The sequence below is a fragment of the Kogia breviceps genome, chromosome 7, assembly GCF_026419965.1.
Source record: "Kogia breviceps isolate mKogBre1 chromosome 7, mKogBre1 haplotype 1, whole genome shotgun sequence".
NCBI classification, from domain to species: domain Eukaryota; kingdom Metazoa; phylum Chordata; class Mammalia; order Artiodactyla; family Physeteridae; genus Kogia; species Kogia breviceps.
The window spans coordinates 105,789,162-105,803,827 of record NC_081316.1 but is presented as its reverse complement, the minus strand read 5'-3'; the positions used below and the strand labels follow the sequence as shown (position 1 = coordinate 105,803,827).

The 14,666-nt window shown below is 37.7% G+C and overlaps 1 protein-coding gene across 7 annotated transcripts in view; it reads left to right on the top strand.

Moving 5' to 3' along the window:
* The window catches only part of SIK3 (SIK family kinase 3), a 245,164-nt gene that overhangs the window by 131,588 nt on the left and 98,910 nt on the right, over positions 1-14,666 (top strand). For all 7 annotated transcript variants that reach the window (XM_067038993.1, XM_067038991.1, XM_059070187.2 and 4 more), the window contains exons 2-3: positions 4,914-5,030; positions 8,254-8,317. In XM_067038993.1, coding sequence (XP_066895094.1) covers positions 4,914-5,030; positions 8,254-8,317 — 181 coding nt within the window. The remainder of the gene's footprint in view (positions 1-4,913; positions 5,031-8,253; positions 8,318-14,666) is intronic.

Here is a 14,666-nt window from a genome sequence, read left to right as displayed (position 1 = left end):
TATGACATGATTAGTTTTTATGGGCTGGGTAATTTCAGAGCCTAATGAGTGAGAGAATTATTCCAATTATTTTGGGGAAGGGGTGGGGATTTCCAGGAATTGGGCCACCCGCTCACTTTTTGACCTTTTATGGTCAGCCTCAGAGCTGTCATGCCTCTGGCGGGTGTGTCATTTAGCATATGCTAATCTATTACAATGAGTGTATAATGAGGCTCAAGGTCCAGTGGAAGTCATATCTTCCACCATCTTGGACTTAGTTGGTTCTAACCAGTTTTTGTCATGTCCTATGGCTATGTCATTCTTTTAAAGGTTGTGTTCTGTCCCCTTCCCTCCTGTTTCAGTACCATTCTAGATAACTAGGCAAGAAGTTAATTCATGACATACAGTGATGCCTTGTTGTTCTCAATGTTTGATCCAGGGACCCCAGAGTTTCCAAAACTCTTCAAGTGAGTCCCTAGGTCAAAACTGTTTTTATAAATATTCAAACATTATTTTCATTTTTCACTCCCATTCTCTCATAATTCTACAGTGGAGATTTCAAAAGACCACCTGATGTTTGATGATATGATTACTCTGATGGCTGATGAAATGTGTGCATGTGTATTCTGCTTTAACATTTTCTGTTTTAATTTCTGATTGTAATTTAAATCTAATTTCTAAGTAAATATTGATAGATATGACCCATATAAACAAAACTTCTTTGAAGGTTCTCAGTAATTTTTAAGAGAAGGAATCCCAAGACCAAAAAGTTTGAGAACTGCTGTAAAACGGAGTGTAAAACTTAATTCTTTCACAGAATCTCTGTTGAGAGTAGCTGCTAGTGAGCTGCTGTGAGGGCACTGCCTTAAGCCAGTCAGTTGCTCAGTAAACATTTTTTAATGGAATTAAATTGAGTTCTTGGAATGCAGCTTTTGAGACCTTATTTAAGATTCTCCCCGAGGCAGTGTTGAGCATTGAGTGCCTTGTAGCCTGCCAAGTTTCTTTGAGATGGGTGGCTGGCAATTCTCAGTATTGGGTCAAGTATTTCAGAAGTCATTTTCGTGGAATACCTGCTTTAATTGGTAGCTTATTGGTATCATCTAGACTAGTGCTGTCCAATAAAATGAGGGCCACGTATATAATTTTTACTTTTTGAGTAGTCACATTTCAAAACGTAAAAACAGGTGAAATTAGTTAGGTTCCCCCCACCCAGCTTTATTGAAGTGTAAGTAACAAATAGAATTGTAAGATACTTAAAGTGTTCAATGTGATGTTTTGATATGTATGCACTGTGAAAGGATTTACCCCTTGAGTTAATTAACATATCTATCACCTGACATATTTATCTTTTTTTTCTATATGGTGAGAATATTTAAGTTCTACTCTCAACAGATTTCAATGATACAGCACAGTGTTATCAACTGTAGTCACCATTTTTTACATTAGATCCTCAGACCTTATTCATTTTATAACTGAAAGTTTGTACCCATTTACCAACCTCTCCCTATTTTCCCCACCTCTTAGCCCCTGGCAACCACTTTTCTACTTTCTGTTTCTATGAGTTTGGCTCTTTCTATTGTTCGTTCGTTCTTTCGTTTTTAGATTTTACATGTAGGTGATACCATGCGGTAATGTGATATTTGTCTTTGACTTATTTCACTCAGCATAATGTCCTCCAAGTTCATCCACTGGTTGCAAATGACAGGATTTCCTTCTTTTTTAATGCTCAGTAATATTCAGTAGTATACATACACCACATTTTTTTATCCATTCATCTGTCGATGGACACTTAGGTCATTTCCATACCTTGGCTATTGAATGAACATCAGAGTACAGATAATCTCTTTGAGATAATGATTTTGTTTCCTTTCATTTCCCACCCAGAAGTGAGATTGCTGGATCATATGGTAGATTTATTTTTTAATTTCTTGAGGAACCTCCATACTGTTTTCATAGTGGCTGTACCAGTTTACATTCCTACCACCAGTGTAAAAGAGTTCCCCTTTCTCCATTTCCTTGCCAGCATTTATCTTTTGTGTTTTTGATAGTAGACATCCTAACAGGCAGGAGGTGGTATCTCACTGTGGTTTTGATTTGCATTTCCCTGGTGACTAGTGATGTTGAGTACCATTTCATGTACCTGTTGGCCATTTGTATGTCCTCCTTGGAAAAAATGTCTGTTTAGGTCCTTTGCCCATTTTTGAATTGGTTTTTTTTTTTTAAACTGAGTTGTATGAATTCCTTCTATATTTTGGATAGTAACCCCTTACCAGATATGTGATTTGTAAATATTTTTGCCATTCCATAGGGTTGCCTTTTCATTGAAATTAGTTTTACTAATATATTTTATTTACCTAGTATATCCAGAATGTTATTTCTGCATGTAATCAATGTACAAACTATCAGTGAAATAGTTTATATTCCCTTTTTAATATTAAGTCTTTGAAATCCAGTGTATATTTTAAGTGCACATTTCAAGTGCTCAGTAATCACATGTGGTTGGTGCCTACTATATTAGACAGCACACTGTATGATCTGACACAGTGATGAGGAGTAGAAATGCTAGTGGTCGCGGGTCATATGGTTCAAGACTTATTAGGAGGTCAAGTAGCTGGTAGGACATGTTAATGATTCTGCTGTTGTTCCTTATAAAATTCTCTTCCTTCTTTTCTGCCCATCTCAATTCTGTCTCTCCTCAAGTTCTCTCTTCTTTGTGAAGTCTTTCCCTATGTCTACTTATTCTCCCCCCAAGTGAAGGTCATACTTCATCCTCTTTTCTACTTATACTGTGTACATAGCTTTATTGATTGTATTTCCAATGTTGTATAGTTGGCTGTTTCACATGTGTCTTTCCTCTACTAGATTGTGAGCTCATTGAAGTGAAGGCTGTGTCTGGTTAATCTCTGAGGCTCAAGCTACACCCACCTCGTTTTACCACATTCCATCATTAGGCAGGGCTTAACTCTGAATTGAGCTGAAATTTGTCTACCTGTGCCTTTCTCCCATTAGTCCTCATTCTACATATGAAACAGCTCCAAACAAATGTATTGTTATTTTGGTCATTCATACATTCAAATCATCTACCACATATAGTTCCATACTGTCTTTATATCCTTGGATTAAACTTTTTAGTATTGACATTTTTGCTTCCCTGTTTTTTCATTTTCCTTTTTTTCTCAATTAGTATAAATTTTATTTTCTTCCCCCAGTGTATAGAATCATAGAATTTTAGGAATTGAAAGGGGCTAAAATTTGCCTAGTCCTGGTCCTTCATCCAACTAGTATTCATTGATTACATACTGATTGAGTAATTGAAACTGAGATATAGAGATATGCGGGGGCAACCCAATATTTTGAGTATTTCACTGAGAATAATGAAGAAGTTTAGATTTAGTAATTTTAAAAAGTCTTTCATCATTCATTCTGTTTTTAAATATGTGTGCTGCTGAGTATCTTAAGAATTATGAGCAAAGTAAAAAGCTGTTTTAAGCTGAAGCAGTGTATATATAGCACAGAAAGATCTCCAGATTTTTGTAGGGTTATCATTAAGAATTTGACTCCAAAGCTGAGATACCTGGGCTTCAATCTTGGCTCTACCACATACTAGCTATAAATTACTTAATCTTGGGTAATTACTTAATCTCTTTGTGTCTCAGTTTCCATATTTGTAAAATAAGGTTGATAATAATATGGAGTGTTGTAAGGTTTAAATGAGTTAGTACTTGCAAAGCACTAAGGATTATGCCTGGCATACAACTTGTGTTCAGTATATAGTAACTGCTTCTGGTACCACCACCACCATCACCACTACTACTACTGTTATTGAGTTACAGAAGCATCTGGTGAGGTGTGGGATGCACCTATGGAATTTCTGGTCAGCCTTTACTAAGTCATCACTTACTTATGATATAAGCTTCTTGTCTTAATAAGAGGCCCTACATACCATTCTCTGCACCCAGCATGATCTGCCTAAAATGTAAGCGCATCTGCAGAGTAATGAAGTATTTTGTCCTGGGGTTTTACTGTAGCAGCAATTTAAGAAACGGCAGAAGACCCATTAGCTTTAGGAGTCTGTTCCTTTGAGACCAACTCGCTAGGAATCCATTTCCTGTCTTCCTCCCTCCCTCCCTCCATTCCTTCCTTTCTTTCTTTCTTCATTGGGTCTTTGTTGCTGTGTGCAGGCTTTCTGTAGTTGCTGCAAGCAGGGGCTACTCTTTGTTGTGGTGCGTTGGTTTCTCATTGCAGTGACTTCTCTTGTTGCAGAGCACGGGCTGTAGGCGTGCGGGCTTCAGTAGTTGTGGCACGTGGGCTCAGTAGTTATGGCTCACGGGCTCTAGAGCGCAGGCTCAGTAGTTGTGGCGCATGGGCTCAGTTGCTCCGTGGCATGTGGGATCTTCCCAGACCAGGGCTCGAACCCGTGTCCCCTGCATTGGCAGGCAGATTCTTAACCACTGTGCCACCAGGGAAGTCCATTTTCTGTCTTTTTAAAAAGAGTAAATTTATTTTCTTCATTGGCATTCTGTAAGCAAAATACTGGCAGTTTGTATTTTGTGGAATATGTTTTAGAGTGGATTTAATTTTCTTAGTAAACTCCTTTTAATAATGCATCAGAAGGCTTCCCTGGTGGCTTAGTGGTTAAGAATCCGCCTGCCAATGCAGGGGACATGGGTTCGAGCCCTGGTCCAGGAAGATCCCACATGCCGCAGAGCAGCTAAGCCTGTGCGTCACAACTACTGAGCCCGTGTGCCTAGAGTCCATGCTCTGCAACAAGAGAAGCCACTGCAGCGAAGAGTAGGCCCCACTCGCCACAACTAGATAAAGCCCATGTGTGGCAAGGAAGATGCCACGCAGCCAAAGATAAATAAATAAAATAAGTAAATTTATAAAAAAATAATAATAATGCATCAGAGTAAATTTTCTTTTTCTGTTGTCAGGTTGCTATCAAGATCATAGATAAGACCCAGCTGGATGAAGAAAACTTGAAGAAGATTTTCCGAGAAGTTCAAATTATGAAGATGCTTTGCCACCCCCATATTATCAGGCTTTACCAGGTAGGATCACTAGTGGTGTAGCGTATGGCAACAAAGAACCCAGAATGGTCTCTTGTGTCTGTGGTTACTTTTGAAGAGAAGGTGGGTGGGTGAACATCTGCAACTTTTTTTTGTTTCTATGTTCGTATATTCATCCTACTATTTATCCTACCCTATTATCCCCCAACTCAGTACTTCTGTTTCCCTTGGGTATTTACTGGTAAGGTCCAACTTACCTAAGTAGGCCTTTATAATTTGTTCTTTAAAACTTGGATGCCATTCTTAGAGTTACACAAAAAGATTATTTAGAAGATGATGAGAACTTACTTATTTAGGTCAGAATCTTAAAGCAGAATGGGAAACCCAAAAGGAACAGAATGTTGAGGGGTGAAAATAATAATAATTTTTACAATATTATTTAAATACTAATTTCTCTGCTCATGTTATGAATTATGATGGCAAAGGATATTTTAAATATGGCTTCTTGTATGAGTCAGAGCCTACCTCCTTTCTATTCTAACGGGGTCCTAGACTTAGTTTTCTAAGATAGCATTTAATTACTCTGATAACCAAGAGATTGATTCTGTGTAATGGAAGAGATTTCTGTTCTGGTTTTCTTATCTTCCCAAGAAGCATGCATATTTCATTGCCGTCATCAAAAGTGATTCCCTAGCCTTACTGCAAAAGCAGTAAATCTAATGGCTGGAATTTTAAGCCAGATACAAGAGGAGGACCTTGCCTTAGCAGGCTGGTAGAGGAGGTATTTTGGGAGAGGTGGAGCTTTGAGGTGCTTCTCAAGTTGCAGCATGTTGGCAGCCATGAGCTCTGCCTGTACATAGGGCCAGCCTTGCTCACTGCTTTCTACCAGATCAGCCATCACCTGGTTCTGCAGGATGTGGCCACCCCCTCAATTCATTTGCTGCTGTTAGTCTGCAGTAAATGGTTACTGGCCCAGATCCGGGATCATGTGTAAGAGTGTGAAGAGTACATTGCCCAAGGCCCAAAGGGGAAGCTTTCATAGTCTGTTACTTTCATGGGAAAGAAAGCATGTCGATATTAGTGTATACAGTTAAGGCTACAGTGTTAGGGCTCGTCTCTGGCATCAGCTGCTCACATAATGAAATGAATTAGATCAGCAGGAGCAGGTTTGTTGAAATCACACTAAATTATGTTGAACCACACCTCCATTGTACCCCAGAAGGAAACCCATGAAAGGTTCCTGGGGTTGCCTGAAGACCTGTATCTGCAAACTCAGAGGTGTCTAACCTCTGCTTCCTTCCTATACTGACAGATTGAGTAAACTTCTTGACCTCACTTTTTAAAATAAATCATCTTTAAATAGTTGTAGAGCTTGTTAGGCTGATCTTTCTCAAGAGGTTAACTTATGGGTACTAACCTTATAACTGAAATCTGCAAATTTACCTTTCTTACCCAAGATTTCATTAGCCTATAAGATTTATATACTTTCATCCCTGGCTTTGAACATTGCCCTTTTTTAAGCTTTACTTTTGCTCTCTGGCAGCTAATATTGTTAATGGGAGATTCTGAACTGCCAAGGTGAAGAATGGCTGTTGAATTGTCAAGGCAGTTTTCAGGTCATTTGTTAAAGCTTTAGTCTCTTCGGGTTTATAGAGTGAGCCAAATATAGATAACTATATAGGAAAGTTTTTGAACTCCTGAAAAGTTTTTTTTTTTTAATCTGAAATTAAAAACAACACTGTAAATCAACTATACTTCAATAAAATTTTAAAAATGTAAAACATTTACAGTCAATAAAAGGCCTGGTACGAAGGAGATATACATTATGACATGTTTTTTTTCTTTTTTTTTCCTAAACAACTGCATATATTTAGGGTACTTACTTTTTGTTATATAAGTCAACATATAAAGAACTTGGAAGCAATACATGTAACAGTGGGCTAGTATCACCAGTCTATAGAGTTTTTAAATTAAAGTGAAAAAAATGACACAGTTATTAGATTGAAAAATTAAAATAATGTGCATACATACAATGGAGTACTATGAAACTATTGAAAAGAAGAAATAGATCTTTTATTATAAGGTAATGTATGATACTGTTATGGTATTAACGTATAGAGATGTCAAAAATAAAGTGACTAGGGAATGATTTGATAAAATAATTAACCTTGAAGCATAGTGAAAGTGTAAAACTGTATTGCCTACTATGATAGCCACTAGCCACATGTGGTTATTGTGTATTAACATGTGGCTAGAGTGAATGAGGAACTGGATTTTTACTTCCATTTAATATTAATGTAAATATAAAAATTGGAGCTGTTTACAATTAAATATTTTTGAAATAATATTAATGATAATAAAATATATTATTAGAATTAACTTCACCTTTTTCTCTTTACTTTTTTAATGTGGCTACTAGAAAACTTAAAATTATATATGAGACTCACATTGTTTCTGTTGGACAGCACTGCTCTAAAATGTTACAGAATAAGCTATTAATAGTGTTTCCACTGGGGAATAAAATGGAGGGGGTTGGAAAGAGGAAAACCTTTGGTCTTTTGTTTATATACTGGGTGTTTAAAATGTTTATAATGAACATATATACTCATATATTACTTTAATAAATATTTAATGAAAAAGGTAAAAAGGAAGAAGGAACTGACAACACACTACAACTAATTTTTTAAACTGGCAAAATAGAGACTAAGATAAAAATACAAGTAAGTCGTTTATATTATTGAAGTGTTGAATATTTATATTATTGTTCCCAGTTTTGAATAAAAGGATGGTGGACAGGAAAGTTGTCATTTCCATTTTTAAAAAGCACAGCCATATGTGATATTTGTGCAGTTCTTAAGTGATTCCTGTCATTCTCCCTAAGTTTTGTTTTGGTTGGGTTTTGCGGGGGACATTTTTGAGCTTCAAGTGATCACTGTCGAATGTGAACTTTTTGGTTCTTGGCAGCTTCTTTGCTTCTCAGTTTTGCGGAGCTTAAAAGATTTCAGACGCCTCCTGGGATGACAAAAGGACTCTCTCAAGTAGTAAATATTTCCTACCTTTAAGAACTTGGAGGAATACCTGTTTTCCCCCTTTCTTCTTAATGATGTTTATGTCTGTCACCCTCCCAATCCCCTAATGTTTTAAGTCTCCTTTAGGCAGTAATGGTTATTAATACTTCAAGTGACAAAAGAAGATTCATTAGTTTCTCTTCCTATGATATCAGCCTGTCATTTGTATCACTGTCACTTTCCTGCCTTTGCACCAGGTTATGGAGACAGAACGGATGATTTATCTGGTGACAGAATATGCTAGTGGAGGGGAAATATTTGGTAAGTACATTTATTGCATTCTTTAAACAGCTATTGAGCACACCATGGCAAACTTAAAATAGCTGTTCGATGCCTTTGTCACTTGAGCAGCTGTCACTTGATGCTGTCCTTCAGTGCTGTCATTTTCTATCAACAAAGTAATTTTAATTATTTTTGATCTCATCTCTTTAAGTCTTCACCATCTTTGTTTCCTTAGCAAAGGTGTTTTGTTTATTTCAGTAAGGTGTTGATGGTTGAGATTAAAGATCTTCAAAAACAAACATTTCTCTGAACTTTTGAGGGTCTTTCCTATTGCCAGATTCTAATTGGGGTGATCAAGTGTGACAGAATGCTTACAAGTGTGGTGGGCCTCTGTTGTGTGTGAAATAGCCACTCGGAGCTAACAGTCTCACCCTAATGCATTCTTTAACATTTATTTAAATATAACATGTAACTCTATTCCTTACCATGTGTTCACAGTTCCCTTAATGATTCTTGTAATTTAGGACGTTTTGTCTTCAGTAGCTATTCTCTAACACTGAGGTTAGCACAACATCAGAATTAAGCAGGAGAATTTGTTACCAGGAAATATGACTTTTTGAGGTGGTAAAAACTGGCCCCCCATTTTTTTTTTTTTTTTTTTTTTTTTTTTGGTAACAATGATAAATGGAGCCAAATAGGGATAATGACTAAACTTTCAAATCTAGATTGATGTCTTTTTATTTTTTTAATTTATTTCTTTTTTGGCATGTGACTATAGAGAAAGGTTTCTTCTTATATATTTTAGGTTTATTTAGTAACTTTATTTTTTTAGATTTTGTTTTAGTTTAAATCTGGATGGTAAGAATTTTTTTAATTTTCAAAATATTGGCACTTAGTTATTTAAAATATATTAAAAAGCATGATATCACTTTTAAAGTGGAATCTTCTTTTTAGTGACTTGAGTTGTGACTGAATATTTTGGTATGTTAAACTTTCCCCATAAATCTGACAATTTTGTATCTAAGAATCTTCAAAATAAGTGCGAGTCTTTTTTAAAGGAGGTATCACTTCTTAATGACATTTTTGCTTGGCTTTGTATCTGTGCTTATGCATAATGGTAATCTTGGGAGCAAAGAGACCTTGTCATCTTAATGTTCATAATAATCAAAGAACCAAACACAGTGCACATCATACCTACTTTGCTCTTTAGGAAAACAGATTTCAAAAGTACAGGAAAGATAAAAGATAGATTCTTTGTGGGAATGTAGCTCAAGGCATGAGGAAACAGAATAGTACTTCTCATGGTATTATTATAAAAGATCTGGAGGAGGAAGAAATTGATGTATCACCTAAAGAAATCATTGTGCCTGCACAGGGATATAACTGTCTCATGAGGTCTCGTTTTTAAAAGTATCTGTATCAGAGATGAAGGGACGGGCTTAATCAAGAACATGAGCTTTGGAGGCAGTTATACCTGGTTTTGAATCAGATCGTTGCAACTATTTGCTTTTTTACTTGGATTTTGGGACTCAGTTTCATGGTCTATAAAAGTCAGATCTGTAATATCTGCCTTACAGTTGTGAAGATAAAATGAGATAGCACATATACAACCCCAGCACTTTGCTTCCTTCACCGCCATGTTAAATGACAAATGGGTGATCAACTTCCGGCAGGATAGCATGAGCTCTGCTGCCCTGCTCCCCAGTGAAACTGGTGAAAGTGATTTAAAAAACCCCTAAAATCCAGCCATTTAAAGTCTCTGGAAATGGTTCTAAGGGTGAACAGCAACTGAAGAAACATTTATTCAAGAATATCTATGAAAATTTAGTAAGAAATACAAGTGTCTGGTTTTTAAGCCAGTACTGCTTCCTTCTTCCCCCTAGCCAGCTCAGCAAGGTGGAGATTACCCTCAAGATTACTGTATCCAAGAACTCAGGCCTGCCCTCTGGTCCCCTCCTTTTCACCTAGACTAATGGCTTTCTTCCTGGAGGAACTGGACATCAGCATTCCTTATCCTGCCCCAGCTACCTATTGCTGTTGCTAAGTCGTGAGTGAGAGCAGTTGAACAGTAGGGACTCCTTCTTCCACCCAGCCCTGACTTGTGGAGTTTGGGTGTGGCATGCTGGGAATACTGGGACCCAGATCACTCTTGCCTTGGGTTATAAGTTGGTGGGTCATCCCAAGAGAGTTCAAGCTGGGAGAATTGAGATTGTGTCCCCTTTTTCTGCACCGAGTTTAGCTCCTAGAGAGGGAATGTTACTCAAGGAAAACTTTTCCATTGTCTCCAATGCCTAGCTTCAGAGTCCTGGCTCAAAGATTTGCCCAGAGGGAGAAACAGACCATAACACATATAGCTCCTAATTTCTTCCCAAGGGAACTGACTTCATTTGCAATGGAGAATGAAGAAGTTCAAGCCTGAAGGCACTCACAAGAACTGTGGAGGTTGTGGTTACAGGCATTTCAGAGGAGATTCAAGCAGGCTAAAGTCTAGGCCAGCTAGTTTGCAGGTAAGAACCAGGGAGTAAAACATCACAAGAGCCTTCCTAAGGTCAGAAGAAAAATCAAACACTGATCTCAGAAACTGTTCCTTCAAAGGAACCAGAATTTGACTGGATTGTTTATAGACCAGTTTATGCTCCAGGGTACTGTTGAAAATAATAGAACAACCAGGGACAGGGACTTCCCTGGTGGTCCAGTGGTTAAGAAGCCACCTTCCAATGCAGGGGATGCAGGTTTGATCCCTGGTTGGGGAACTAATCTCCCACATGCCGTGGGGCAACTAAGCCCTCACACTCTAGAGCTCACGGCCACAACTAGAGAGAAGCCCCGTGTGTCTCAACTGTTAAGACCCAACGCAGCCAAATAAATAAATATTTTTTAAAAAAAGAGCAACCAGCCACAGTTTTTGGATTTTAACAGCTGGGCTTGGTTAAGAAAAGATAGGAAGGGCTTCCCTGGTGGTGCAGTGGTTGAGAGTCTGCCTGCCGATGAAGGGGACACAGGTTCAGGACCTGGTCTGGGAGGATCCCACATGCCATGGGGCAACTGGGCCCGTGAGGCACAACTACTGAGCCTGCGCATCTGGAGCCTGTGCTCCACAACAGGAGAGGCTACAACAGTGAGAGACCCGCGCACCGCGATGAGGAGTGGCCCCCGCTCGCCGCAACTGGAGAAAGCCCTCGCACAGAAACGAAGACCCAACACAGCCAAAAATAGATAAATAAAAATAAATAAATTTATTTAAAAAAAGACAAGACAGGAAGAGAGCCCTGCCCAAACCATGGTGATCCAGTGATCTGAGGGTAATGGTGGATATACCAAGGCTGTGCCTCCCCTGAGGAACAACATTAGAAGCTGATCACTGTGTATGGGGGAATAAACTTCACTAAAACAATCCAGCCAGTCACTAAACAAATAAACAAGCAAATAACAAGAACATGCTCCAGAAGTGTAGAGGTGTACCAGTACCTAGACGTGGTACAACATGTTTTCTAAAATGTCTGGTTTCCAACAACAGAAAACTATGAAGCATATAAAGAAACAGGAAAGTATGACCCATACATTGAAAAAAAAGCAGGCCACAGAAACTGCCTGTCAGAGAGGCCACATTTATCAAAAAAAGACTTTAAAGTAGCCATTATGGGGCTTCCCTGGTGGCGCAGTGGTTGGGAATCCGCCTGCTGATGCAGGGGACGCGGGTTCGTGCCCCGGTCCGGGAGGATCCCACGTGCCGCGGAGCGGCTGGGCCCGTGAGCCATGGCCGCTGGGCCTGCGCGTCCGGAGCCTGTGCTCCGCAACGGGAAAGGCCACAACAGTGAGAGGCCCACATACCACAAAAAAAAAAAAAAATAAAAAAATAAAGTAGCCATTATGGACATGTTCACAGACATAAAGGAACTCACAATTAAAGTCGTAAAAGAAAATATGGTTTCAGGGTCACATCAAAGAGAGAATATCAATAAAGAAATGGAAATTTTTAAAAAAGAATCAAATTATGGAATTGAAAAGTAAAATAACTAAAATTTAAAAATTCATCAGAGAGACTTAACTGATTTGAACTGCAGAACAAGAGTGAATTTGTAGATAGGCATTTTTATGCAAGTTGAAGAACAGAGAGAAAAAACGAATTAAGATCAATGAATAGAGCCTCAGAGAAATGTGGATTACAGTCAAATGCTCCAACATATTTATAATGTGCATACCAGAAGAAGAGAGAAAGGAGCAGGAAAAATATGCAAGGAAATAATGACTGTAAACTTCACAAATTTATTGAAAAACGATAACTTACATATCTAGGAAGCTCAATAAAGTCCAATCAGGATTAAACACAAAAAGATCCACAAACAGATACATCCTAGTAAGAATAGTGAAAGTCAAAGACAAAGTATTGACAGCATCAAGAGAAAAATGATGCGTCACTTAAAGGGAGTTCTGTAGGTTTAGATAGCAGACTTTTCAGCAGAAACAACAGAGGCCAGAAGGCAATAGGATAACATTTTTAAATCCCTGAAAGGAAAAAAAAAAAAACATTAATCAAAATCCTATACCAGGAAACGTATATTTCAAAAACGGAGGTGAAATAGACTTTCTCAGATAATCAGAAACTGAGGGAGGGACTTCACTGGTGGCACAATGGTTAAGAATCTGCCTGCCAATGCAGGGGACACGGGTTGAGCCCTGGTCTGGGAAGATCCCACATGCCACAGAGCAACTAAACCCGTGCGCCACAACTACTGAGCCTGCTCTCTAGAGCCCACGAGCCACAACTACTGAGCCCATGTGCTGCAACTACTGAAGCCCATGTGCCTAGAGCCCAGTTCTCCACAACAAGAGAAGCCACCACAATGAGAAGCCCAAGGAGCGCAATGTAGAGTAGACCCTGCTCACTGCAACTAAAGAAAGCCCGCTCCCAGCAATGAAAACCCAATGCAGCCAAAAAATAAAGAAAAAAAAAATACTGAGGGAATTTGTTTCTGACAGATACACCTTACAAGAAATACTAAAAGAAGTTCTTCAAGGTAAAAGCAGGTGACCTCAGATGGTAATCTGAGTTCACACAATAAACAAAGGGCACCAATAAATGTCATTATGTAATTATAAAAAGCATAAGAGATGCACACTTTCTCCTTTTTTCTTTTAACCTGTTTAAAAATAAATTGAATATAAAATACATTGTTAAGGCTATAATGTAATATATGTGTAATATATTTGTTAATAACAGTACAAAGGATATGTGTGTGAGAAAAACTGCATTAGGCTAAGGAAGTCATTACACATGGTGCAGAAATAATTATAGGAATGTATTGTTGGATTTGTAACATTAATTGATGTAATTTTATTGTAAAAACACTAAAAAAGGGGGTAAAAGAAATGCTATAAAGCAGAAACCCTTCTATATAATCACCTGGTATAAATCAGAAGCTCATTTGGATAAGATAAAATATACATGCTAAACACTAGAGCAGTCACTTAAAAAAAAACCCTCAGAAAATTATAATGTAAAAAATCATTAAAGAAGTTGAAATGCTTCATTAAAAAATATTCACTTACTGCAGAAGAAAGCAGTAATGGTGGTATAGAACAACAAAAAAAGACATAAAATATATGGAAAACAATAAGTAAAACAGCAGGTATAAATCCAACTATTATCAGTACTTACATTAAGTGTAAATGGGTGGGATAATTTAATGCAAAGGCAATGATTGTTAGACTGAATAAAAACACATGGTCCAGTGTATGCTGTCTGCAAGAAACATACTTTAAATTCAAAGATACAAATAGACTGAAAGTAAAAGGGTGGAAAATTATATATCATGCAAACAGTAATGACAAGAAAGCTCAAATGGCTATGTTGGTATCAGACAAAATAGACTTTAAAACACAAAAGCTTTATTTCTACTACTAGAGATAAAGAGGGACATTCTATAATGATTAAAAGGTAATACATTAGGAAACTATAACAGCTATAAAGGTGTATCTAATAAAAGAGCACTAAAATGCGTAAAACAAAAACTGACAGAAATGAAGGGAGACATAGACAATGACAATAGTTGGAAGCTTCAATACTCTACTGGCAATAATGGGTAGAAAAAGTAGACAGGAGATTAACAGGAAAAATAAGACTTGACCAATACTGTAAACCAACTATACCTAACAGATATCTATAGAACACTCCACCTAACAACAATACTATATATATGCTTATCAGGTAAACACAGGACATTCTCAAGGATAGACCATATACTAGGCCATAAAACAAACCTGCGTAAACTTTAAACTTATTCAATTTTAGCAGTAATACAAAATGTTTTACAACCACAGTGGAGTGAAATTAGAAATGAATAGCAGGAGAACTTTGGGGAACTCACAAATATGTAAAAATTAAACA